Source organism: Talpa occidentalis, unplaced genomic scaffold (assembly GCF_014898055.3).
Source record: "Talpa occidentalis isolate TD23 unplaced genomic scaffold, MPIMG_talOcc4v2.1 talOcc4.18, whole genome shotgun sequence".
In the NCBI taxonomy this organism is placed as follows: Eukaryota; Metazoa; Chordata; class Mammalia; order Eulipotyphla; family Talpidae; genus Talpa; species Talpa occidentalis.
In genome coordinates, this window is record NW_023601851.1 from 15,491,765 (window position 1) to 15,519,210 (window position 27,446).

The following is a 27,446-nucleotide window of genomic DNA, read 5'->3' on the forward strand; positions in this document are numbered from 1 at the left end:
CTCACAGCCTCTACTGGACTGAAGGGTGAAATGGGAATGGTGTTCATGGCCCAGTGTCTCTGCAGGGGGTGGGCTGAACAGGAGGCGCCTTCTTGGGGTTATTCGGGTGGTGCTGGAGAGCTGGGGGGCTGGGCTGGAGGTCTTCCTAATGCTTTCCTGGCCCCCCTCCAGCTGGGGGCCTAGCAAGGTGGTGCTGGGCCGCAGGGCTTCCTCCTTTAGGGGTCCTGGCAGTGATGTGGTGTTGGGCCCCCAGGCCTCCTGCAGTACAGGCCCTGACCTGGAGGCCATGCTGGGCTTCCAGGCGTCCGGCAGCAGGGGCCCTGAGCCGGAGACAGAGCTCTGTATGCTGGCGTCCTTCTGCGGGATGCCTGGCCCGGAGGTGGTGGTGGGCTTCTGGGAGTTCTCCTTCGGGGACAGTCCCACCTGCAAGATTTCATGCCCGAGACCTCAGGCTGCCGGTGGTCCTCTGGTATTGGGGCGCAGTGGGCCCCATTGGGACTGAGGAGCTTGGGAGAGATGGTGGGGTCCGGCCCCTCCTCGTCCACCTGCCTGGAAAGCAGCATGAGGTAGGTCCCCATCACAGGGTCATACCTGCACTCCAAAAGCGCCCTCTCGATGACCTCTTTCCGGAACCCCAGGGGGACCATGGCTTCCGTTGAAGCCTTGTGCTGGCCCAGGGACAGCTCGCAGCAGGGTGGGAGTCCGTTTGTCAGGGGTGCTGGATGATGCTGTCCAGGTTTCTATGGCTCTGTGGATCGAGCGTCATCATCTTCCTCAGCAGGTCCCGGCACAGCTGGGAGAGGTAGTGCAGCTCGTGGTAGACGCCGCTCAGCACCCTGGCCCACACCTCCCCGAGGCTGGTGCCCTCGAAGGGCAGCTCCCCGGTGACCATGTCATAGAGGACCACCCCCAGGCTCCAGATGTCTGCTGCGGGGCCACTGTACTCCTGGCAATGGAGGATCTTGGGTGCCATAAACTGTGGGCTGCCACAGGGGGTCTTGAGCAGCGCCGCCCCGGAGAAATGGGCACTGAGCCCGAAGTCTGCCAGTTTTATGTTTCGGTGCCAGTCCAAGAGCAGGTTCTCCGGCTTCAGGTCCCGGTGTGCCACGCCCCGGGCGTGGCAGTAGCTGAGCACGGCGAGGATCTGCCGGAAGAGGTGGCGCGCCTCCATCTCCCCCAGGTGCCCATGCTTCAACAGGTAGTCCTCCAGGCCACCCTCCTGCGCATGCTCCAGGACCAGCAGCCCCTCATCCTCGGTGTCCACCACCTGGAAGAGCTGGAGAAGTTCCGGTGCTGAAGGACTTTCATGCAGGCCACCTCGCAGGCCAGGAAACTCTGAGGCGTGCTGGACTTCGGGATGACCTTTATGGCCACCTCCATGCCCGTCGGCAGGTACCGCGCCAGCTTGACCTTGGCGGGTGTGCCCTCCCCCAGCGTGTGGAGCATCACTTACTGTCTCAGGGCCATTCCCTTGGCAGACGGGCACTTCAGGGCAGTGAGGGCGGACCCGCTCCTACGCTCGCAGGCCCTGGCTGTCTAGAGCCCTCGGCACTAGCTCCGCTACCCGATTAACAAGCACACTATTAGCCTAGAGCTAGTAGTACGTGAAAAGGATCCCCGAAACTAACTAAATGCTCCCCGCGCTGACTCCTCTACCGAAACAGTAAGGATGCTAACTTACCTTTACCAGAAATACTAACTATGCTAATTTAACTAGAATACTAATACTAACTACGCACCCAAAAATGAAAACACACAACCAAAATTTAACAAAGATAAATATTTAAAAATATAATTAAAAAACCAATAACAAACTAACCACTAAAGTTAACAAGAACACAGACAAAACAAACCACAAGCGAACAAACAATTACAAACTAACAACTAAAATGAAAAAAATCAGACAAACCACAAAGGGGTAAAAACACACACAAAAATAACAACACGAGGGAAAACGGAGGAAATGAAAAAAAAAAAAGAAAAACAAAAACAAATAAAAATTAAAAGAAAAAATAAGCAAATCAAACAATAAAAGTAAAAAGAAATTAATAAATTAAATTAAATAAAAAATAGCTAAAATAAATAACTGAATAAGAAATAAACAAACAAAGCAAAAGCAATCCAATCCACCAACACGCCTCTCTCCCCCTCCGAGACCACCGTCACGATCCCATCCCAACACTCTTCGCTCTACCTACACCGCCGCAGGCGGTGCGGGGGCTTAAGTAGGCTCCGCGGGTGACATCACAGAGCTCTCCGTGGCGTCAGAGCAGAGGCCACGCCCCCGGCAGAGGGCACCCCGGGGGCCATTCAGCCTTCACGGCACAGCAACCGCCAAGAGGTGTGTGGACAGACGCCCTGGAGACTGGACTCCACCCCGTTCCAGAAGCCCGCGGGGCGCTGGCGAGGCCGTGTCCTCTGTCGCGAGCGACCTGTCCCAGGTTTCGGCTTTTAGGGTCTCTCCGCACAGTCCCCCTCAAGCCCTGATGCTTCTCACATGACACGACACATCCACGGGCACAATAAACGACACCATGATGCGAGCATGAGACGCGACAGGGTCCGCTCTTCTCACCCCGACACTGAAAACTCTCTGGGACATGGTCCCCCCGTTTGGCCCACGAGCTGCGTGTGCCCCTCGGCGTCCTCGAAGGCCGGAGGCCGGGGCGGCTCCCAGGGAGGCAGAGGCTGTAAAGCGGGCCCTGGAGGGGGTGTCCGCCCCAGACCCCACAGTGCTGTGGGGACACCCCCTGACCTGACTCAGCCGGGGCTGGGGGCAGCTGGGGCTGGTCAGCTCCCCCCAAGATTTCTGGCTTCGAAATATCTGCGTCTGGGGCTCCCGTTGGCACAGCGGGTTGAGCGCAGCACTGTGGAGCTGTCCACACCTCTGCAGCGCCGGTTCGATTCCTGGCCCGCCAGGCAGGCGAGCAGACCTCTCCTTTCCCTCCCGCCGCGCCCCTCAGCAGTGTATTTTGTCAGTCTGCCTCTTCTGCTCCCCGCTCTGTCTCTGGTGAATCCTCTCACCCTCACACCTCTGGCCTGTACCTCGCTTCTTGTATAAATATATCTTTAAAAAAAAAAGACTATTAAAAAAAAAAAAAACTGCTTTTTGCTCGAACTCGGGGTCGGGGAGCAGAGGTTGGCAAAGGCCAGGTCCAGATGCTGTGGCCCTGCGCCCCGCGGGTTACAGCCTGGCTTCTGGAAGTGGTGGGTTCGCGTGAGCAGTGGGGTCCGCTGCTGCTCAGGCTGCAGGTTCCCCCCGCCAGGCCAACCCTGATCACTCACGCACAGCATCCGCTGAGGACAGGTCTCCCCTGAGCAGCCGGGGGCGCAGCCAGAGCCCCGAGGCTCAGAGCCTGGGCTCAGGGGTCGGTCGGTGGCCCCAGTGCCATGTGTCCCAGGCCTGGAGGGCGGAGGGTGTCAACCTCTCGGGGGACAGGACGCCCAGGGCAGGTTCCCGCGGGCCCGCCCTCCGGGGACCTGCCACAGCAGCGGCCAGGAGAGGCCCAGCTGCTCCTGCTGCGACTGCAGCTGCTCCTGGCTGCCGCACAGAGAGGTCGCGTCCTCTCCCGTGTTCGGGGGCAGACTCGCGGGCCCGTTCCCATCTTTCCCCCCAACCTCCACGGCCGCCTCGGGGGAGTCTGCGCTCTCCAGCCGCCTGTGTCCACACCCGCCTCAGCCTCAGGGGCTGCCAACCCCACGGAGGCTCCGCATCCCTCTCGCCTCTGAGAACCCACGATGCCCCCACCAGCCTGGGATGCTGCGCGTCACGGGCCAGGGCTGCGGTGCCCGCACTGGTTCCTCCTCTTCCTTCAACCTCCCCCACACCAGGGAAGAGCGAGAGCATCAATCAGATGATCCGCTCGCTGGCCTCATGCCTTCCCGTGGCCCTACTGGGCGTGACACTTCACAGAAACCCCTGTGCACAGGCTTCCCTGCCCCGCTGGCCTCAGCCCTGCCCCCACCCGTCTCCCCTCCCTGTCCAGCCCTGCTGGGTGAGCTGCCCTTCTTTTTTGTCTTTAATTTTATGTATTTTTACCTCATTTTTCATTTTTGCCAATGTGTGCATTTTCACCTTGGTTATAGTCCCGGTATAATTCCCACCCCCCTGATGTGATCCTACTCCCTCCTCCCCCGCACGGTAGTGTGTCTCTGGCTTGTAGTTGCTGTTGATTGTGATTTTTACTTTATTATAATTAGTATTTTCCTGGTCCCTTATTTAGGTTTATAAATTCTTGCTATGCGTGAGATCATCTGGTATTTTTCTTTTTCTTTCTGGCTTATTTTGCCCAAGCATGACCCCTTCCAGCTCCATCCGTGTTGCTGCAAATTGCATGAGTTTATCTTTTTTGATTGCTGAGTCATTTTCCATTGTGTATATGCACTGCATCTTCTTGATCCTGTCATCTATTTTGGGATATTTGGGTGTCCTTCTTTCTGCCACATCCTGTTACCACCTGGGGCATTTGCTCTTGTTCTTGCAGAATCCCCAGTCTGCGCCTACCAGCTCTCTGACCTTGCTTTCCTCCAACCCACATGTCACTTCTGACCGCCTTGCAGGCAGGTGCTGCACATTTCTTCCTGAACCACATCCTCTCCTCCCTTCACAGTGTCATCTGCACCTAAATCATACTAACATGATTTAAGAATGTCCTGCTAGAATGTAATTCCCTCCTGTGTCTTGAGCTCCTGACACAGTTTTGCTTATGGGAAGAATGCTGTTGACTGACCCAAGCCAGTCCTAAAACAAGAACATTCTAAAGAACAGTACATGTTGACTGTCCCCTTGCCTTTTTACATGGGAACATTTTCTCACTCTCCATCAGGAAATAGATGCAAACAGTTTGACTAGGGAAACTTTGTTTGAAGCAATATTTCAAAATACTTCAAATGACAAATGTCACGTGCGATGTCATAAAGGTTTACATCATCAGCCACATTGAGTTTTTTTTTTTTTTTTGCTGTATTTTAATCAGTTGGCTTAATTTTAGAAGTGCCTCACAGTCCAAATCAGTGTCAATACCTATGTCTAAACATACAAGGAATGCAGATGGGGAAAGGAGAAGCAAAATTATCACTATTTGCAGACAATATGATAATATACAACGAGAACCCTAAAAACTCCACAGAAAAACTACTCAAAATAATCAACCAGTTCAGTAAAGTGGCAGGATTCCAAATCAACACACAAAAATCAGTAGCCTTTCTTTACACAATAAATCTGCAGAAGAAGAAATCAAGAAAACCATCCCTTATGTAATTGAAACAAAAAAAATGAAATACTTGGGAATGAACCTAATAAAAGAAGTTAAAGATCTATGCAGGGACTCTATGGTGGTGCAGGCAGTTGAGCACAGTGCTGTGAAGCTGTCCACAGCCTCTGCAGTGCCTGTTCTATCCCTGCCAGCCTCGGAGCTACCCAAGGCGCGGCAGACCTCTACTGTCTCACCCGCTGCTCCCCTTAGTGGTATATTTTGTCAGTCTGCTTGTTCTGCTCCCCATTCTGTCTCTGGTGAATCCTCTCACCCTCCTCCGCCTCTGGCCTGTACCCCAGTTCTTGTAAGCATAAATAAATAAATCTTTGGAAAAAAAGAAAAAAAGATTATTGAATTTGCTAGCATAGTCAGTCACAGTGCTCTAAGGACCTTTGTATTTCTCTGCTTTGTATTCTTCTTTGTATTCTTCTTCTGCTGTAGTAATTTCCATTTTTTTCTAATTCTATTCATACATTTTCTCTTGCTTCCATTGTTAGCCTAGCTAAAGATTTATCAATGCTGTTTATTGAAGAAGTAACTCTTCGTTCATGGATCTTTGTTTTGGCTTTTTGACTTGTGTTTCATTTATTTCTGCTCCAATTTAAATAATTCCCTTCTTTTATTTATTTTAGTTATTCTTTGTTTTATTTCTCAAGTTGCTCGAGGTGTACTGTTTAATTATTTATTTGGGATTTATGTTACTTCTGGGTGTAGGACCCTTCTGCAATTCCCACTCAAAATCCTTTCTCCCTTACCCCATGTTATTTTTGTTCAAGGAGTCAATAAAAAGATAATCTTTAAAATGTAATTGACTAAGATGTGTTACCACCAGTGTTAGTATTTTGTAAGGTCTCTGTGCCCTATGTGCAGTTACCAAAGTGCACCCACTGCAAAAACACCCGCAGTCTGCCCCCATAGCCATTGTGCTTTCTCCCGCATCTCTCTCACCCCTCCCTATTCTTCTTCCACTTGGGGACCTCAGTTCTGTGACCAGGGGCAAGGATTATTTTTAAAGTTTGAGGTTCCTTTATTTGCTTTCTCTATAGTCCACGTACAAGTGATGCTACCTGGTATTGTCTTTTACCTAGTGACTTATTTCACTCCGCATAATGCCTTTTAGTTCCATCCATGTTGCTATAAATGACATGTGTTTATCTTTTTTCATTGCTGAGTAGTATTCCATTGTGTATACACATCACATATTCTTGATCCATTTATCTGATTGGGCACTTAAGTTGTCCCCACATCTTGGTTATTGTAAATAGTGCAGCAATAAACATGGGAGAGCAAGTTTCCTTTCAAATTAGTGTTTTTGTATTTCAGCGGTAGAAACCTAGGAATAGGATTGCTGGGTCACGCGGCGGATCCACTTTTTGTCTTTTGAGAAAACTCCATACTGTTTTCCATAGGAGTGACATCAGACTACCAACACCAACAGTGAAAAAGTGTTCTTTTGACTCCATATCCCCACCAACACTTGTTGCTTCTTGCTTTTTGATATGTGTACCTTATGGATATTTTTGTCAAAATTATGCACAGAGTGTTCTCTTATTTTTTAAGATATATATTTATGCATACAAGAGCTGGGGTACAAGCCCGAGGTGTGGGTGGTGAGAGGATTCACCAGGGACAGAGTCAGGAGAGAACAGGCAGATTGACTGAAATACACTGCTGAGGGGAGCAGCGGGCGAGACAGGAGAGGTCTGTCGTGCCATGTGGGCAGCTCCCTGGCCAGGGATCTAACTCTGTGCTGCAAACAGCTTCATAATGCTGAGATTTAATCCTTTGTGCTGTGAGGGAAGGCCTCTTTCCTGCAATTGTGAAGATGATTTTATCTCGATTGAAATTTTGTTTGCTGTAAATTCTTGATAGTTTCCCAGAGTGCCTTCCAAGTTGGTAGAGATGCCTAGAAAAGAATTAGGCCAAGAATTGAACCAGCGCTTAAGAGGCTGCGGGCAGCTTCGCAACCCATCGCTCAACCGTTGCGCCACAGGGGAGGCCCCTCTTATTGTCTTTAGAAGCAGTCCCCGCATCTTAGCATGACATCAAGGGTTTTTCAGTATGACTCTATTCTCTCCTAGCAATCTTACCTTCTCTGTAACTACTTACTCAGTTGTACTAAACTACATATTCCTTCAACTTTTTCCAGAATGTGCTACTTCTGTCTGGAATGTCCACATTTTTCTCTTCAATTAACCTTGTGTCAGGAGTTAGTTTAGCTGTTTGTATCAGGAAACCTTTCCCAATGTTCTCTGCTGGGGGTTCATCAAGAACCATTGCCCTGATTTCTCAGCTCACACTGTGGAACAGGCCCTCCCAATTCTGATATTTCCAAGTTCCTGCTGAGCATCAGGATGTTACACAGGGGTAGGCATCCTGACTAGAATTTTTACTTTCTGTGTTTTAGTTTTTGCCCCTCAGACACAAACCTGATAAGGCTTCTGTGAATCAAATACCAATAATAACTTATTAGCCACCAAGATGGCTTGAGTTCTTTAGTGCCAATGGGGGGTGGACCTCTCCACTAAGAGGACTCAGGAATCCCTTGGGAGCTTTCTGGGCTCAGAAGACCTGAAGACCTAATTCAGCCTTGGAAGAGACTTGGTTCAACCTGAAATTGAAGCCCTGGTGAGTAGTGCCTTAGAGGAGTCACTGGGAGCCCTGTGGAAGAGACATCTGGCCCTTGGAAGTGCTTCTGAGTTAAAGCATACACTGTCAGGGTGCTTCAAACAGGATGTGATTTTCAGTTAACACAGCTGGTACTTGATATATACATCTACTGAGTGAATCAAATCACTCCCTAACTTAGAAGCGTAAACAATATCATTGCTTATTGCCATAATGAGTCAAGAATGGGAGTGTAGCTTTCCTCAGTCCTCCAAGTCAGTGTGGCTAAGCAGCTCTGGTCACAGCACAGTCAAGACTGTGTGTCGATGTGAAACCATGTAAAGCTGAGGGGATGACACAGTCTGTGGGTCCTCATCTATGTGCTCACAACTACAAGACACAAGTCAGGCTCAGGGTGCAATGAGGGGGAATTGGGGAAAAGGAAAGTTTCTAAGGCCACGGATGGTTGGCTGTCTTACCCCAAAGAGTGCCCACAGCGTCTAGTAGTCCAAACCAAAAGCTGCTTATGAAGGATGGCCCCGTCCTGTCAATCAGAGCCTGGAGGTAGTGCACAGCAATAAGTGATGAACCAGAACCCGACTCATGGTGGCAGCTGGCGGTAGTCACAGTGCAACAGGGATGCAAGGTCCCTAACGTCAGAGGGGCCCTAGAGACTTTCCTGCAGCCTGCTGCTTAAGTAAAGGTGCCCGGAGACTGAGTGGCAGCAGTGATTTCCCACTCCACTATCCCAGTATGTGTAGCCTGCTCTGAAAGCAGCAGAGACCACAAGCTTTTCACTATTTGCCACTCCCAGTGCAAGCAGCCACATTGTTTTAATAGGAGGTGCTGAGGCAGAAATCTGAAGGCTGGACTGGACAGTGTCAGATGCAAGTGCACCAAGATGTTGTGTCAGGAATTCTGGAGAAAGGGGCGGCAGTGAGCAGTGGTGCTGGAAGATCAGAAGCTGCTGATTAGAGGTGGTGGTGCACATGCCTGCAGTGCCAGTCAGCAGGCGGGGATGTGGAAGATCAGGCATTGGTGTTACACTCTTTAAAGATGCCAAACATAGGCCGACAGGAGACAGCTCTTTTCACAAGTGGTGTTAGAGGACCAGGCACCAATTTACAGCTTTTCCAGAGATGCTACGCATAGGCCAGGGATACCAGTCAACAGGCAACGTGGGAGCAGTGTTAGAGGCGGAAGCAAATGTCAAGCAGTGTTTCCAAGGAGAGATCAGATGCAAAGGTCTGCAATGAATGAAGGTTTTTGATGAATGAAGGTCTCAGTAAATGAGTGTCCAAATGGAGTCTCCCAATCAACGCATGAAACCAGCTACTGTCCCAGCTTATACTTCCTTCAGTGTTATCCCCCTTTCATACTGGATTGGTGCATCTTCAAAATTGACACCATTTCAACATTTGATTGGCTCCTGCATGAGATAAAATCTGACTGCTCCTTTTACAATGTCACATCTTCTTTAAAACAGAACCCCTACCAGCATGTGAAACCCTATCTACCCAGAGGTTGTGTGGTCTTGTGCCAACAGTGGGCTCTGCGGAAGAGCCAGGCAGGCAGGCTGTGCTGCCATTAAATGGCACTGGCCAGGTTCAAACCTGACTGGCATGTACCCAAAACCACTCTGGTGCAAGGGGCCCCTTCTGCAGTGGAGCTGGTCATGCCCCATTGCACCTAGCTGCTGTGATGGGGGAGCTGGAAGTTAGGGAGGGGTCTTCCTACACATGCTGCAGATATAACACCTGCTATAGAGTTTGCATGCTGATTTCCAGCAAGGCCTTTCCAGGACTAGACACCTAACTACAGGAGGTGTCACTGATAGTGTTTTTAGTCTGAGAATTCTGGTGTCTCCAGACTGGGCTACCTGATTGGATCTGATATGACCATTGGTGCCGTCTATCCAATGTGCCCCCAGATCCTTTTTTGTCTTGTCCTTGTTCGGTTTTGGTAATATTGTAATGTTGGCTTCATAGAACGTGTTTGGTATTGTCCCTTCCTTCTCATTTTTTGGGAAGATTTTGTGAAGGATAGGCACTAATTTGTCTCTGAATGTTTGGTAGAATTCATTTGTAAATTCTTCAGGTCCTGGGCTTTTTTTTTGGGGGAAGTTTTTGATTAACATTTCAAATTTGCTGCTTGTATTTGGTCTGTTTAGGTGTTCTACTTCTTTATCTAGCTTTGTGTGATTGTAGAGTTGGAGGAATTTCTCCATCTCCTCTAGATTGTTGAACTTATTTCCATATAACTCTTCATAGTATTCTTTTGATTTCTGCTGTGTCCATTGTGATTTCTCCTCTTTCATTTATGATCCTGTTTATTTGTGCTTTCTCCCTTTTTTCCTTTGTGAGCCTGGCTAGGGGTTTGTCTATTTTATTGATTTTTTCAAAGAACCAGCTCTTGGTTTCATTGATCTTTTGGATTGTTTTTTTAGTTTCAATTTCATTTATTTCTGCTTTGGTTTTTATTATTTCGTTTCTTCTACTGGTTTTGGGGTTTTTTTGGTGTTCTTTTTCTAGATCTTTGAGCTTCAAAATTAGGTTGTTTCTTTGTGTTCTTTCTTGTTTCTTGATGTGAGCCTCTATTGCTATATATTCTCCTCTTATCACTGCTTTTGCTGCATCCCATACATTTAGGAAATTGGTGTACTCATTGTCATTCAATTCAAAGAATTTTTTTAATGATTTATTTTATTTATTCATTCATTTATTTATTTATACCAGCACTGGGTACAGTCAGAAGTGTGGGAGGGTGAGAGAATTCACCAGAGCCAGAGCAGGTAGCAGAGCAGGTAGAAGGACAGAAGTACACTGTTGAGGGGAGCAGCAGGCGGCAGGAGAGGTCTGTGCACCATGTGGGACCCTCTCCGCTGGCCGGGGGCCAGCCGGGGATCGAACCAGCACCACAGAGGCCACGGGCAGCTTCACAACCCAGCGTTCAACCGCTGTGCCACTGGGTAGGCCCAATTCAAAGAATTTTTTTTAATTTCTTCTTTGATCGCCTCATTAGTCCAGTGGTATTCCAGTAGTGTGGTTTTCAATCTCCAAGAGATAGGAGAGTTCCTTGCCTTCTTTTTATGGTTAATTTCTAGTTTGATGCCTTTATGGTCAGAAAAGATGGTTGGTATGATTTCGATCTTGGTGTTGGTGTATCTGTTGATGTTTGTCTTGTGTCCCAGTATGTGATTGATCCTGGAGAATGATCCGTGTGTGCTTGAGGAAAATGTGTACAATGTTATTTTTGGGTTTAGTGTTCTATAGATGTCTGTTAAGCCAAAGCGCTCTAGGTCCTTATTTAGAGCTTTAGTGTCTTTACTTACTTTTTGTCTTGTTGATCTATCCATTGTTGTTAGTGGTGTGTTGAAGTCTCCCACTACGTATGTGTTTTCTCTGATGTCTTTTTTCAGAGATGACAATAGTTGTCTGATATATTTTGGTGCTCCTTCGTTTGGTGTATATATGTTAATGAGTGTTATTTCTTCTTGAAGCATTGTCCCCTTGATCATAATGTAATGACCATAGGGGTCTCTTTTTATATTTTTGATTTTGAAATCTATTTTATCTGATATAAGGGGAGCAACTGGTGAGACAGGAGAATCTGCTGAGCCCTAGGAGAATCAGCTCCCTGAGCTGGGCTAGATTCAGGCCTCAGTGGTGACAGCGCTGAGGCTTCACCCCTAGGACACCAGGGAGGCCCAAAAAACCAAATTTGTGTTATACCTACCATGTGAACTACCTCTGTTGTATACTTGGGAAGATCCAAGTTCACCATTTATTTGGTTCCTTCTCTGGAAAATGCCCAGGTAGAATTCAGAACAGAGGCAGCATACATGTGAGAGAATCAGGGCCTGAGGGGCCTCGGCTGTGAGTGGTTTGGCTAAAGGGTTTACACTGGGTTGTAGATCTTCTGCAAGGCCATAGCGAGAAGGAGGCCAGCACTATGACAGAACTGGATGCTAAAGGAGTGAAAAAATTTGGGTGATACAAAACAAACTTTATTATTATTTCTATAATGAGCAAGAAACCCTGGAGGAAATAAAATGTAACAACTTGAAATCAATTAGGAAACAAAGATTTTTTTTTTATACATTTCAGGTGTGCATCATTTTTTTTTAATAATAAATTTTATTTTCATATTCCCCATACAGTTGCAACCCCCCCTTTCTGATCCCAATCCCTCCCCTCCCGCTCCCCACCCCCCCCAAAAGTGTCTCTGTTTCATAGTTTTTTGTTGATTCTGATTTTCACTTTCTTATAGTTATTCATTTTCCTGGTCCCTTATTTAAGTTTTCTAGATTCCTGCTATGAGTGAGACCATCCGGTATTTTTCTTTTTCTTTTTTGCTTATTTCGCTGAGCATGATCCCTTCCAGCGCCATCCATGTTGCTGCAAATTGCATGTGTTTATCTTTTTTGAATGCTGAGTAATATTCCATGGTGTATATGGACCACATCTTCTTGATCCAGTCATCTATTTTTGGGCATTTGGGTTGTTTCCTACGCTTAGCTATTGTAAACAGTGCTGCTATAAACATAGGGGTGCAGTTGTTCTTTGGAATTGATGTTTCTGTGTCCTTTGGGTAGATACCTAGGAGTGGAATTGTTGGATCATATGGAAGCTCTATGTTTAGTATGTCTAGAAATCTCCACACAGCTCTCCATAGTGGTTGGACCAGTTTGCACTCCCACCAACAGTGCAGAAGAGTTCCTTTTTCTACACACCCTCGCCAACATTTGTTGTTGCTAGTTTTTTTAATATGTGCCATTCTCACTGGTGTAAGATGGTATCTCATGGTAGTTTTGATTTGCATTTACCTGATGACAAGTGATGTTGAACATTTTTTCATATGCCTGTTGGCCATTTGCATTTCCTCTTCAGAGAAGTTTCTTTTTAGCTCTTCTGCCCATTTTTTAACTGGATTATTTTCTTTGTTGTTGTTGAGTCTCATCAGCTCTTTGCAGATTTTTGTGATCAGTCATTTATCATTAGTGTTGTGTGCAAAAATGTTCTCCCAGTGGGTGGGGTTTCTCTTTGTTTTTGTTATTGTCTCTTTTGCTGTGCAGAAGCTCTTTAATTTGATGTAGTCCCAGCTGTTTATCTTTGCCTTCACTATTACTGCTTTGGGTGATGTGTCTGTAAAGACGTCTTTGATGTGCAAATCACGTAGTGTTTCGCCCATATTTAGGAAACAAAGATTTTTAACCACAAGAGGAGGTTCAGGTGTCTGTGGGTGGAGGGGTAGTAGAAGTTAAATTAGGATATGTGGCTAGAGAGGTGGATAAGGTTTGGTGTCAGCGGTGATAGTCTGCACCAGAGGTGGACAGGCAGGACAGGGGTCAGGGGATGGGACCCTGGAGGAATGGTATCAGGTGAGCACCCTCTGCATATTTTGTTCCAGAGGAACAGGAGAGCCCAGAGGCCTGCTGGGTCAGACAGAAAATGCCCAGGATGCTGTAGGTGTTCCTGGGTACTCTGAGCTCACTAATCCCCTGCAGAGTCAGCTGGAAACTCCCCAGATTCCAGCAGGATGTCCCCAGGCTGCTGAGCCCTGCTAGGGAAACCAGGCCAGGACCTGCAACCTGTGGGACAACCTGCTGTGCATAAGCACACACCACCTGTTTGCAGGGAGCCAGGCCCTTGCCAGACCCCAGCAGGGCATCCTGGCAGTGTTGTGTTTAGGCCAGCCCCACTGTGGGAGACAGGTATAGGTTAGGATGCTTCAGGAGCTGCCCAGTGTGGGCAATTCACACCTGCCCCTTCTGGGGAAGCTAAGACTGGAGCAGGATCCCGAAGACTTCTTTGAGGATTCTGAGATAAGAGGAGTGCCGCAGGAGGAACCAGACAATGTCTAGGACGCTGCACCCCATGGGGAAAGTGCTGAGCTCACACCACCCCCGCTGGAACAGCCAGGCCCTGTCCCGGAGAATGCAGCCTATGCAAGAGCGTCCTAAGCTCAAACCACACCCGTGGGAGGAAGCCAACTCTGGCCAACATCCTGCAGGTTCAAGTGAGGGTGCGAAGGCAACAGCAGCCCTGCCTGGGGAAACAGCCCCTGCAGGGATCCTGTAGCACAAGCAGAGACACACCTGGTGTCTGTTTCTCTCCAATCAGCAAATTCTCTGGGCTTGTGGCCTTTCCCATGGGCTGCAGGGGAGCCCAGCTGCACTCCTTGAGAAGGCACTTGATATGCAAGAGGACAGGCCATCAGCCACATGCCAGATTGTCATTTGCCTTTTCAAACAGACCACATGCTAGAGCCCTGAGCAGAGACCGACCTAAAATAGGGGGCCCTTGGGATTCTGTTCCCCAAATTTGTCAGCTACAGATGCCATGTCATACTGCTCGTGGCCCAAATCTAGCCCGTGTGGTCTCCTCCAAGGGGCACCTGACCCTACCCATCCAGTCGGGCCCATGCACCAGCCTGGGCCACTCACACTTGGACAGCAACTCCAAGGGTTTTTTGTACTCCAGCCAGTTCCTTTGGACATGTGCCCCAATCTCAAAGTTGTGGGTGCACTTCAACCTGGAAGTGACAGTTCCCACACTGGGCTGTGGGAGGACAGTCGGGGAAATGCACTCTTTGGGCCTCTTCATCTTCCTGAACATAGAGCACCTTCTGGGAGCAAACAGACATACCTGCTGGGTAGCAACCAGCTGGGGCAAGAGGGAGCAGCCATGACTCTCTGGGTCCAACCATAAGCCAGGCTGGTTGTGGTGGAGACATGACCCGCCTCCTGGGTGCGCCAGACCCTCCTTCCTTGAGCACGCACACACTCACCCTCACAGCTCGCACACCCACACTCACAGGGGGAAAGGGAGGGGTGGGGGGCATCAGAGCCCTGGCTTGGCCTGACCTGTCCCCAGGGCCCCCCTAGTTACCTCAGGAGCAGTGCTGGTGTTGGCCTGAGACATACAAATAGGTTCCTCATGCCTTGCAGCAGAGGGAGACAAGAGTTTCGGGGACCTTTTTTGGGTCCACTGTGGGGAGACCTGGGCAAACAGTAAGAAAACTTGGGGCCGGGTCCAGGTCCACCAGGCAAGTGAGCTGGGTCAGGTTTGGTTCAGAACCAACTGCCTGGGGACCAGGGTTCCAAGGTGATGTGTGCCCTGTCATCTCTCAGAGGTGATGTCACTTCCTGGGTCCCCTTCCCTGGACTTCCTGCTCACACAGATGCCCTACTCCCCCCATGGCTGCCTGGGCCACTTCCTTTTCGCCCTCCATGCCAGGCTCATCTCACAGCACTGAGAGCAGCACAGCCTCCCAGAGACCTTGGATGGTGCCATGAAGCCAGGGCCAAGCTGGAGACCCAGGTCTCTGGCTGCTAACCTGACTTGTCCTCCCTGCCAGGGAGCAGGCCCTGCAGCACCAGCAACTTCAGGCTCCCGTCTCCAATGGGCCCAGAGGAGCTCCAGAGTGTAGAGCCTCTCCCTGGGGTGGTCCTGGGGAGTGGGCCACTCCTCTCTGCTGCCCTTGGAAGGGAGGCTGGTGTCAGGCTCACAGCACTTGGAGGGCCCCACCCGGGGGAGGGCACCTGCACATGGCTCACCCAGGCCTGGCCAGCCCTGCTGGGGGCTGAGACTTCTCCCACCCGGTGTGCCTGTTCTCCCTTGAGGTGGAATCCACCCAAACTCAGCCCTGCTCCTCTCTGGCTGTGCCCTACAGGGGCTTGTCGGCACAGTCAAGGTGCCAAGGCCACAAACAGTGTACACGTGCTGGCGACAAACATCTCAGGGACCCCCAAGCCCTGTCTTCTCACACACCTGCCCAACTGCCTGGAGGTTGTATGGACTTGGGGCTGTGTTCTGATTGGGATGAGGCCACCCAAGGCATGGGGTGTCCACTCAACAGTGACTGATGCCAGCGAGGCCTCTTCTGTCTCCTTCCCTGTCCTCACTGGCTGACTCTCCCTTTCTCTTTCTGTATGTCCCTCTGATGTTCTCTCTCCCCCTCTTGGTCTGTCCTCATCTCACTCTCTGTGTGTGTCCCTGTCCTTCTCTGCTTCTCTGTCCCTGCCCCATTCCTTTGTGTCTGTCTCAGTTTCCCTCTGATCCCCAGTGTGCAGAGGACCAGAGGGATGGAGGGAGAAGATAGGGGACTGAGGTGATGGTGCACGGGTGCCTTGGAGAAGGAAACTCTATGGGGACTACACCTGAGTGGGTGGGGGAAAACAAACAGCGTTTACAAGTGAAAACTGAAGTTAAAAAATAAAAAAAGAAGAATATATATAAAAAAATACAATCACGCCTGCAGGATCCTCCCCCTGTCTTGGCTTCTCCAGCAGTGGGGTGTGAACTGTCGACACTGGGCAGCTCCTGAAGCATCCTGGCCTATACATGTCTCCCGCAGTGGGGCTGTTTTGATCCTGTCTCCTGGAGCCACATAAAGTTGGGTTATGTTTTTGGTACAACCAGTCACTCTGTGTCTTATTCTTTGGTGAGTTCAATTAATTTCCATAAAGGGTGATGACATGATGACTTACTACAGTGCTTTTGTCTTCAGTCAAATCCAACCAAGAAATGTGTGGTGTCTGGACCAGGTGGTGCGGGCTCCAGGGTCACCGCCTCCTTGGTCCCCTGGTCAGTTTGGAGGATGGTGTTGGTCCAGAGGCCCAGACATTAGCCAGGTGGCTGGGGTTCTGACCTGGGCACTGCCATAACCCCTAAGTCTCCATGTCCTTGTTTCTGAGAGGGTGTGGGGGAGGGGTGTCAGGTCAGTATCACTTCCCAGTTCACAGAGTGCTGGGGAGGGATCTCCAAGGTCACATGGAGAAAGTAACTGCTGAGGTCAAGTAGTCGGCCTTTCATCAGCTCCCTGAGCCACTTCTATTCCTGTGCCCACATCTGGCTTTCAAGACCCAGCTCCCATGTCCCCTTCCTGCTGAGGAAGGAACCTCCCTGGTTCTGCCCTCGGCCCCCTCTGAGGCAGCTACTGCAGCCCTTCTCTCCTCACACACCACAGGCTGCAGGGCCTCCAGGGTGGGGTCATGGGGTTCTCTGTGACCTTAACGCCCTGTGGAGTATGTTCCTGGGCACCAGCATGCATTGGGTTAGGGTACCCCAAATGTCCACTGCAGGTCTGTGTCAGCGGAGTTGCCTGGGATGTGTTTAGAGAGAAGTTCCCTGGCCCATCCCCAGAGGCAGAGAGTGGGCTCTGGCTGCCCAGGGCTGGGGAGGGGGTGGTGCCCCATGGGCCCAGACTCAGGAAACAAGGTTGTTGTGGTGATGGAGATGTTCTCAAGGTAGAGTATGGGATGATTGTCCTACTCTGCACTTACCAAAAGGACATGACAGGTGAGCCTTCAACAAATGACTCAATGGCCAAAAGTTATATCTCAATAAATTTGCTTTTAAAACATTAAAAAATGGGTCTACAAGTTGCCCTGTGTCTGTTCTCCACTGTATCTTCATCGAGGGCTTATGGGAAAACTGTTGTAGCCCACGAGGAGCTGAGCACAGACAATTTGACTGCACAGATGTTCTCTGACTGTACCCAGTGCATGTATAAACAAGCAAAACAAACAATCAAATAAATAAATAAACATGCCTCTATTTAAAAAAAAAAGAAACAGTGGAGGCCAGAGTAGTTCACGTGACGGTCAAAGCCCTGATTGCAATGAGCTGTCAGACAAGCAATCCACATCCCCTGAAGTGTCATTCAAAATATGTGATTTTTAAAAATCAGTTCTACCGTTTTTAGATTCCCATTTAATTTTGCTGTTTTGTTTCTTTATACTATCCCCAGAGCGGTCCTGCAGGGTCATGGCACAGAGGGGCTCTCAGCAGCCTGGAACTGTGAGCAGCAGGGCTGACTCAGACCTGCCTGTAGGGAGTGGGGCCCTGGAGACCCAGAATCAGCCCCCAGGGCTGACCCTCCAGAGCAGCGCAGGCCTTTCTCCTCTTGATTCCCTGAATCACCTCCTCTTGATTCCAGGAATCTCCCTGCCACCCCAGCATGGGGAGTTGAGGAGGATGTTGTGGCTCAGGAAATGGGGCCTCCTCCTAACCATCTGTCCTCTCCTCCTCTCTCTCCTTCATCAGCCTGAGTGTGCGTGTTTGAGTCACACCAGCCCTGTATGGACAGGAAAGGCCCAGAACGTAAGTGATTCCCTGGTCAGTTACAGCACCAGCCCCTCTGCAGTCCCACCAGGGGAGACAGAGTCTCTCCTAGCCCCAGCCAGAGCCGCGTCACCCACACAGACCTCCCCTACAGTGTCCCTGATGCTGCCCCTTCCTGGCCCCACCCTTCCTGGTGCCCCCACCACTCCTTTTGGGCCCCATCCTCTAGTCCCCATTTTCATCCTCTGCTCCATTTCCAGGAGCCTCCCCACCTTCCTAGCCATGCCCTGGGGGCTCTCCTCAACCTCCCCTGATTCAGAGATGGAGAATTTTTAAAAGATGTATATTTATTTATTTATTTTCTGACAGTGTGGGTCATCTTTCTATAGTTATTGTTCCTCTTAGGTGCGGCCCTTCCACCAATGATCCACCACATACCACCACCAGCTCCCCGGGTCTCTCCCCGGCTCTGATCACTCCTGCTCCCCCCTGCTCTAAGACGTGGATGAGTGGTCGGCCCACGGGTCTTGGCGTTATCCTGGAACCTTTTCCTTTTCTTGGGCGAGGACCTGGGCTCCTGGGTAGAATTGAATGTTAATTCCCAAGAGGAGGCTCTTTCACCCCTGGAAGCAGAAGCAGAAACAAAGTACAGAGACTCTGGAGTCCAAGGATCCACCTGAGACCGAAGGAACCTCTATATTTGGGGATCAGCCCATAATCTGGGAATCAGCTATTAGGACCTGGAAACCTGCTTTTGTCCTTTGTCCATAGCACTAAGAAAATTGGAGGACTCTGACCTGACACTGGACTTGGGCGCCCCCTTGTGTGCTGATCCCTGTCCTGCCGCTGGGGGCCCAGGGAGCCTGGGGAGGGCCTGGTTGAGCAGGAGAAAGGGCTGCTCTGGGCTCCTGTGCTCAGCTCTGTGGCCACACGGGGGCGCTGCCGCCTGCTCCGGATTCTGGTGGAGCCGCCAGGACATGGCGGGGGCTGAGGTGGGCAGAGTTGGGGGTCCTGGAGGGCGGCGTCCTGGGGTGAGATGCTCTGTGAGGAGTCTGAGCAGCAGGGCTCAGAGGAGAGGAGACTCCGGAGCCTGCCCTGTGTGTGAGGTTTCCAGCTTTTCTCCCAGAAACCTTCTCTCCACTCCCTGGACGGTGATACCTGGGAAACTGGAAAAGAAAAAAAACTTTCCATCTATAACCTATTAAATATTGAGAGTATTTTTAAAAATAACATTTAAAGAATACTGTTCGAATTACAAAAAAGTTGCAAAGGCAGTACAGGTCTTGTTTATCCCACACCATTTCCATTTTGTTAACATCCTACATGAGTACAGATTTTTTTTTTACCACTAATACAGCAATGTTGACATAACTAAACGCCATACTTTAATTTGTTTTTGCTAATGCCACTTTATGCCCAATAATCCCATCCAGTTTGCCTGGATGACAGTTTCTCAGACTTTCCTTGTTTCCTTGGGAGAGGTGTTGGGGTCACAGATGGGGGTTCTTGGGTCACCTCTAAGAAAAACTTCACCAGAGTCCTCCTTTCAGTGGGGAGTCCTCCTTTCAGTCCTCCTTTCACACACACACACACACACACACACACACACATGCGCGCGCGCGGAAGAAGAGAAGTCGATGCTTGTGCAGACACAAATTGGCAGGAGGACCTGATCCTGGAGAGGGGGCGTGTGTTAGGGGAAGCCTGTTAGTGGAGGCTCATTAGAACTCTGTTGGTGTGTGTGGTGTGGAATTACACATTTTAATAGGTGTGAAGCTGTACTCCAAAAATTTATGCAGTGTTATAAACTAGTGTAACACACACATATGTATATTAATTATTGCTTTTGGGTATTTTGCTTACATAACTGCTAAAAACCATGATCCGTTATGGAGGTCTTACTATGTGGGCCTCTTAGTTGAATTATAGTCTCTGATATACTATCAGCTTTCCAAACCTCAGATGTGGAGGAAATTTCTAATTCCGTTTATACCACATCTAAGTCATGGGTAAGAAAATGTTTGCTCCTCAGTTGATCTATGTAGCCAACATCTGCATCAATAATATAGAAAGTCCTTGAATTTCCTCAAATTATGTCCTGGAAAATGTTCCTCAAATTATGTCCCCTGCAGTTATTTCATTGTTTTCCTTTCCTTTCCAGTCTGATTTGGCTAATTTTAATGCCATTCCAATAGGGAATAGTGGTAGCGAAAGAAATAGACGAGATAGTAAAACATTACTCCTTAATTCCTGTAGCCCTAGGAAAATCAAGTGTCCTCTATGGTGGTGAAAAGAGGAGATTATTTCCTGATGCAGGAGCACTCACAATGTAATGGAAATGCAGGGTTGTATTGCCATGGTTTTGATCCCTAGCATATTTTGGAATAGGGCCCAAGTCCTATTTCACAAGCCTAAATAACTAACCTGGACCCGGGTTCCAAGGAGGACCATGGATTTGTGGCTCATGCCTGCACACTTCTCTGCCCCACGGGAGGCATATTGTGGCACCACCCGTGTAGAGACTTTGGGCCCAAGACCTGTTTCCTGTGGTTTCCTGAGGGGAGGTTCCCCAAACTGTGTTTGCATGGAATAGCTGTGAGCCATCTACAAACTTCCATAATGGAGTTTTCCTTCATATATTTAAGTTGTATTCTGTTGTATAGTGATTTGTGGACTAGACAATGTATCAGAAATACACTGAAGCAAGTCGATTAAGAGTTGATAAATGAATGTAATGTAACAGAATTAGCTGATTGATTTATTCTCAAAATGTTTATAATTCAGTTAGTTTATGCTTTAGTTTGAGTGACCATGTTTATCCCTTCATCATATTGCTCTCTACTATTCTCAAATAGTTTCTCATTAAAGTCTTTTCTCCTTGATCTGCTTTGCAGACTTTCCAAACAAAGACTGCCACCTTTTTTTAAGCATAGAATAACTGGGGTGTAGCCCAGAGGTGCAGTGGTTGAGAGGATTCACCAGAGAGAGTGGGGAGCAGAACAGGCAGATGTACTGAAAAATATTGCTCAAGGGAGCAGCAGGCATGACAGGAGAAGGCTGCTGCACCCTATGTGTCTTAGCTCCCTCGTGGGGAATTGAACTCAGGCCACAGCAGTGACAGAGCTGAGACTTACTCCCTAAGCCACCAGCGAGGCCCCTTTCCCAATAATTTCTCACTGCAGTATTGGCCATATAGAATTTAATATAAAATTAATGTGTCTTTACTGATCAAAGAATCATGTCACAGGCAACTTTTAGATTTAAATTAATTGGTAAGCATGTGTAAGGACTATATACTACATGGTTGATATGAACAGTTTTTCTGGTTTTTAAGTGACTCTGAAAATGAAAAGAGTCTTTTTGGTAAATGTCAAAGTAAAAACTAATATGAAAATATTTAACCTTTCATTCTTATCATAACAAAATGGAAAATAACAAATGGCAGGGTTTCACATTGTAGTCCTGAAGGATAATGCTTTTCAGATCCCTTTTATCCATTTCTTTTAATAAAGAGCCCTTCATTAACTTTTTATGTTATAAGTTTTCATACGGAATCAGATTGCAATGAAATAACAGTCTAAAGAAAAACACTATGTTTGAAATAGATGTAGGTCATTCTGTGCCCATAAATTTTTAAGTAGTTGATGGAAAATTGGTCTAAGTAAGAGATTTTCGTTTATTTTCGTTTATTTTCAAGTTAGGCTATAGTTTTGGATCTGTGGGCAAACCATTTACTCTCCCTGGTATTATCTTTCTTCTAACTAATTCTGTGAGTCATAGTCTCTTCTGGTACCATCGATATTATTGCAAATAGCAAGATTTAATCCGGAGGGGTTTTTTAGTAGCTGAGTAGTATTCGTGTGTTGTGTGCCATATCTTCATAACCAACTCATCTGTTGTTGGACCCTTAGGTTGCTTCCATCACTTTGGTATTGAAAATACCATTACAGTGAACATAGGAGTGCACATATCCCTTCATATTAGTGTTTTTGTATACTTCAGAGAGATATCTAAGAATGGGATTGCTGGATCATAAGGTAGAACTATTGTTAGTATTTTCAGAAATATCTATCCTAATTTTCTAGGAAAGGAAACAGTCTACATTTCCACCAACAGTGGAGTAAAGACATGGATAGAAGTTCTCAAATCACAAAATGACAGAGTTCCTTAATCAGCCTTGGAGATGACTTTTGTCATTGTCAAAGGAAACAAAAGCAAATATAAACAAATGGGACAATATTAAACTAAAAAGTTTCTATAGAGTGAAAGAAACCACCATTAAAAAAAAACTAATGATTTGGAGAAAATACATATGTCAGACAAGGGCTTAATATAGAAATTTTATAAAGAACTCATTAAACTCGTCAACAAAAGAACAAATATCCCCATTAAAAAGTGGACAGAGATGTTGAAGAGCGACTTGTCCACAGGACAGAGATGGCTGCAGGCCCATGAACACGTGTTCCTCCTCTCCTATTAAGAAAGCAAATCAGAAGCAAAATGAGCGATCATCTCCTATCTGTTAAGAGGGTTATTATCAAAATAGACAAGAAACAAGTGATGGTAAAGTTGTGGAGAGACAAAATCTTTGTAGATTGTTGTTACGGATTTAAATTGTTGCAATCATGGAAATAGTGTGGCAATACCTCAAGAAATTTAAGAAAATAAATATCACATGACCCAGCTAGCTGACTTCTCTTTAGTTGTCAAGCTTTACCACAAAAATATACAAATTTAAATTCAAAGAGATATATGGAACACCATGTTCATCATAACATTATCACAACACTCAAGACAGAGGAACAAACTTAGAGCCCACTAGTAGATGATAAAATTAAAAAAAAATGTGAGATATATATATATATATATATATATATCTCACATTTTTTTTTAAAATATATATATATATATATATATATATATACACAACACACACACACACACACACACAGTGGGAGACTACTCAGCTATAAGAAGATGAAATCCTGCCCTTTGCAACAACATGGATTGACCTAGAGTATATATATTTTGCTATCTAAAATAAGTCAGAGGGATACTAAAAGCACCATATGATTTTGTTACAGGGCAGGGAGAGGGGCAGCCCAGACACCACAAACCTACCTGCTCTAAATAGGTTCTGCCATCCGCTGCATCAACACAAAACATATGAGACTTTACTGGGAAGGAACTTCAATACAATTAGGAAACAATACAGGAAAGGCAAAGACTACAGTTTCTTTTTTTAATATTTTATTTTATATAATTCTTACATCATTTTTCATCTTTGCACAATGTATGCATTTTCATTTTGGTTATAATCCCAATACAATTCATGTCTCTATAGTTTCTAAATAAAGTACACAAAGTTACCAGTCCCCTCGTGGGTAAAAGTCCATCCAAAAGGGATTGGCCCATAATAAGGCCCCAAAGCCTGCCACAGGTCTAAGGCATCTTCCAGTGGTGACCCATAGAAAAGGATCAGAAACCACCAGACAATTCTGGAAGGAAAAGAGTAAATTATCAAAAGCAAGACAAAAACTGCCATTGCCAACTCCCCACGGGTCTCTCGCCCACATCTGCGTCACCCAGTCCACGACCAAAAGGCAGGCATGGTTTCATCATGCCTCTCTCTGCTCCACGTGCCTCCTCCGGGTCTCCTTCTGCCTCCATCCTGCTTTCTTCCTTCTTCAATTTCCTCTGCAGCTTCATCTCTCCCTGCTCAGCTCCACCCTCCCTTGGGTGGGTGGAAACCTGGAACCACCCCCTTTCCTGGGGACCACCCTGTTACAATTTCACACCTATATAGATGATAAAGAAACAAAACAAATGAACAAACAAAACAAACCAAAAACAACATCTTTGTCTGTAAGAACCAAATATCTGCTGCCAGGGGAAATAGGAAAAGGGGCTGAGGAATTTGGGTAAAGGAGTTCTTGTATGGTGAAGAATAGAAACTTTTTATTCAAATGTTAATTTTTAATGTACACCAAAACCTATCACTGTATAATGGTAGAAACCAGTGGAACTTCAGCAAAAATTAAAAGAAAATGAAGTGAAACACAAAGATGTTTATTAGAGCTCATGAAATTGGTGATAATTCCGAAACTCCATTTTTATATATATGTAAAAAAGTGAAAGCTATTCTGAGATATTTTGACTTGCTCTCTTATAGGCAATCCTTATACTTTTCCTTTTTTAAATTTTTTCTCTCTCAGCAGTTAATTTTTAAAAACAATGGAATCAACTGATGGCATATGAAGGGACATTTAAAGGTCTTAATTTCAGAGGACATTTATTCTGATTGCTGTGTGTTCTTTTTTTTTTTTTTAAAGAGGCATATATTTTTATTTTTATTTATTTGTTTGTTTATACATGCACTGGGTACAGTCAGAAGCGTGGTAGGGTGAGAGAATTCACCAGAGCCAAAGCCGGAGCAGAGCAGGCAGAAGGACCGAAGTACACTGCTGAGGGGAGCAGTGGGCGGCAGGAGAGGTCTGTGCGCCATGTGGGACCCTCCTCTGGTGGCCGGGGAGCTGCCGGAGATCGAACTGGCGCCGCAGAGGCCGCGGGCAGCTTCGCAACCCAGTGCTCAACCGCTGCGCCACCGGGGAGGCCCTGCTGTGTGTTCTTTACAGTTTTTGCTCTAATACATGGGAGTCAGAGTCTACAAGATGGATGAGGGTTGCTCAAAGACCCACATTTTGATGCAAAATTTCTAAGTCATCCTAAATTCCAGCCACTTCAAAATTCATGGAGCAAACCCAAAGATGTAGAATTGTGGAGAAAAGGGAAATTATTTCCTTAGAACAAGGAAATGACACCCTCAGGCTAAATTCAACCTTGTAAATACAATGAAAAACCAGCCACCTTCATTTAATTGCCTTTGGCTATCTCCTTGCTGTAGTGCAGATTTTAGTAGTTGCAAAAGAAACTACAATAGGGCCTCCCCGGTGGCTCAGCGGTTGAGCGCTGGGTTGTGAAGCTGCCCGCGGCCTCTGCAGCACAGGTTCAATGCCTGGCTGCTCCCCGGCCACCCGAGGAGTGTCCCACATGGCATGCAGACCTCTCCTGCTGCCCGCTGCTCCCCTCAGCAGTGTACTTCGGTCCTTCTGCCTGTTCTGCTCCCCACTCTGGCTCTGCTGCTCCCCACTCTGGCTCTGGTGAATTCTCTCACCCTCCCGCGCTTTTGACTGTACCCAGTGATGTATAAACAAACAAACAAATAAATAAATAAAGACATGCCTCCATAAAAAAAATTTAAAAACAAACAAAAAATAAACTACAATATATGGTGAATAAAGTTTGAAATATTTATTCCTTGACGAGAGACAAATCTGTCTATCCTTGTTCTCCAGTCATGATTTGTAAACTTTCAAGCGCAGCTTCTCTGGCATAGGGAGGGTGAAGAAAGAGATCTGAGCCTGTGTCCTTCCCTTATCAGGTCTCTGAATCTACAGAAAATAAGGCAACTTTTTAGAGTTTGAAAATCAATGAATTTATCTTTAATCGTCCAACCAATATTAGCTTGTTAATGCTGTTGATAACATTTATATCAGAAATAATAATAATTCAGGGGTTGAATTATTATTCAATAATAATAATTCAGGGGTCAGTGATATAAGCGATGATTGGATAGTTCGTTAAGTTGAACAAACATTATTAAGCACTCTTTGTGGTGGAACCATAGCTGAGGGATGTGTGAGGTATGGGGGTGTAAGAGTGCAGCAGAGATGGAGTAGAGAACAGAAAAGGAGGATTTATTGAAATAGCCTGCAAGGGAACAGGGGACAAGAGGGAGCTATACAGCTGTGTGTGAAGGATTTGAGACTTTTACACAAGGGTTACATAGTGTTTCTTACTTGGGGAGCCAGTTTGCACGGGTTATCAGCTGGGATGTCTGCTCTTGGGTGCAGACCTTTGACACAGACACATGTGCAGGCCCTGCCTCTGCATTCCTGGAGTTGGGCTGGTTTATCTGCCATGGTGGTCAGACTAGTGGCCCAGTTCCCGTGGCAGCCTAATTGATGCCCTTCTCTGCTCAAGTCTCTCAAACATGACTATGGGGTAAGAGTGAGAGCTTAGTTTTTAAAATTATGAAATGATACCCTGACACCCGTGTTGGGCCAGATGTATACTGCAGGAGTGACAACATGATCCTTTCTCTGGAAATCACAGTATTTTCTTTCCTTTTTCCAGAATTTATATTATTTTTGCTTATTTGATGGGCACATGTTTTAATATTTGGTATTTAAACATGGTTTTGACAGGGAATGAGCAATAAAAAAAATAAAGCAACCCGATTCAACCCCCTTTTGCTCATTTGATTGTACCATAACTTTCAACTTAATTGTCAGAAAATGTAGAAAATGTAGAATTGCTTCCGTGTTTAGCCTTTGGGGAATTGGGGTTCCCTTTTTGGTAATTTACTTGACACTTATTGATGTAAGAGTGTTAAGTCATAAAGTGCATGCTTTGAATTGTTTCTGTCAGTAGAGACTTCTGAATTTCACAGATGCAGACAGGTGAAGACCAGGAAGAGGGAATGTAAATCACATAGGAAAGTATCCACTGTGGCAGGAAAACAGAAACCAAATGGTATCTGGTGGGGTAGCATTAAATAATGTTAAAATTAAACCCCACCCATTGCCCAGCAGGAATGTTTGGGAGGCTTGAACTCAGAGAGAATTGATAAGGCTGCTCTGGTTCCCAAACCTTAAGATGGATCCCTTTGACCATGAATGTGGAAGAAAGGCCAGGACACATTCTGGGTCAAAGATCAACCCCCCAGGATTAAACACCCCTGCACTAACCAGCCCAAAACTCACTCCCCAAAGCAAAACTGACAAAACCAGTTATAAAGGGAGCCCCAAATCTGTCTTCACTTGCAGATCTTTCCTGTCTCCCCAGCTGCTTCTCTTAGCAGTGTATTTGAACAAATGTGCCTTTTCTGTTCTCCAGTCAGCCTCTGGTGAAATTTTTCATCCCTGCACCTCTGGTCTGTCAAGGTATCGTTAAAAATTTGAAAACCAAGCCCCCACTCCTTGGCCAGCAGGCAAGTTTGGTAGGCTGGAATGATAAAGGGAGTATGGATGGAACTGCCATGGAAACATGGACCTTAAGCTGGTGAGGCCCAGAACTGATGATCCTCTATGCTGATTCAGATCATCAGTCAGGACACACCCAAGACTAGTCACTCTAACCAGTCAATGGTGTCTAGAGTATAAAGAGAGACTTGGGACTCAAACTCTGAGCAGTACACCCCTCCTGTTTCACTCTCTGCTTCTTTTAGCAGTGTATTTCAATAAATTCACCTGGTCTGTTCTCATCTGTCTCTGGTGAATTCTTTCACGCCTGCAACAGGGTCTCCACCTTGATTCTTTCCCACAACATTATATATCAATAAATCATTGTTAGATATTAGAGTGGTATGATATGATTTCTTATAAAAGAAGATGGAATCTCACTTCTTCAACTACACCAATTTTCTATGTACCCAAACCTCTACACTTTGTTCTCT

General features: G+C 46.9%; 1 protein-coding gene across 1 annotated transcript in view; it reads right to left on the minus strand.

Annotated features, from left to right (window-relative positions):
* Positions 1-709: 709 nt before the first annotated feature.
* The window catches only part of LOC129146206 (zinc finger protein 883-like), a 63,463-nt gene continuing 36,726 nt past the window's right edge, over positions 710-27,446 (minus strand). The window contains 1 exon segment of the mRNA XM_054697772.1: positions 710-1,362. Coding sequence (XP_054553747.1) covers positions 710-1,362 — 653 coding nt within the window.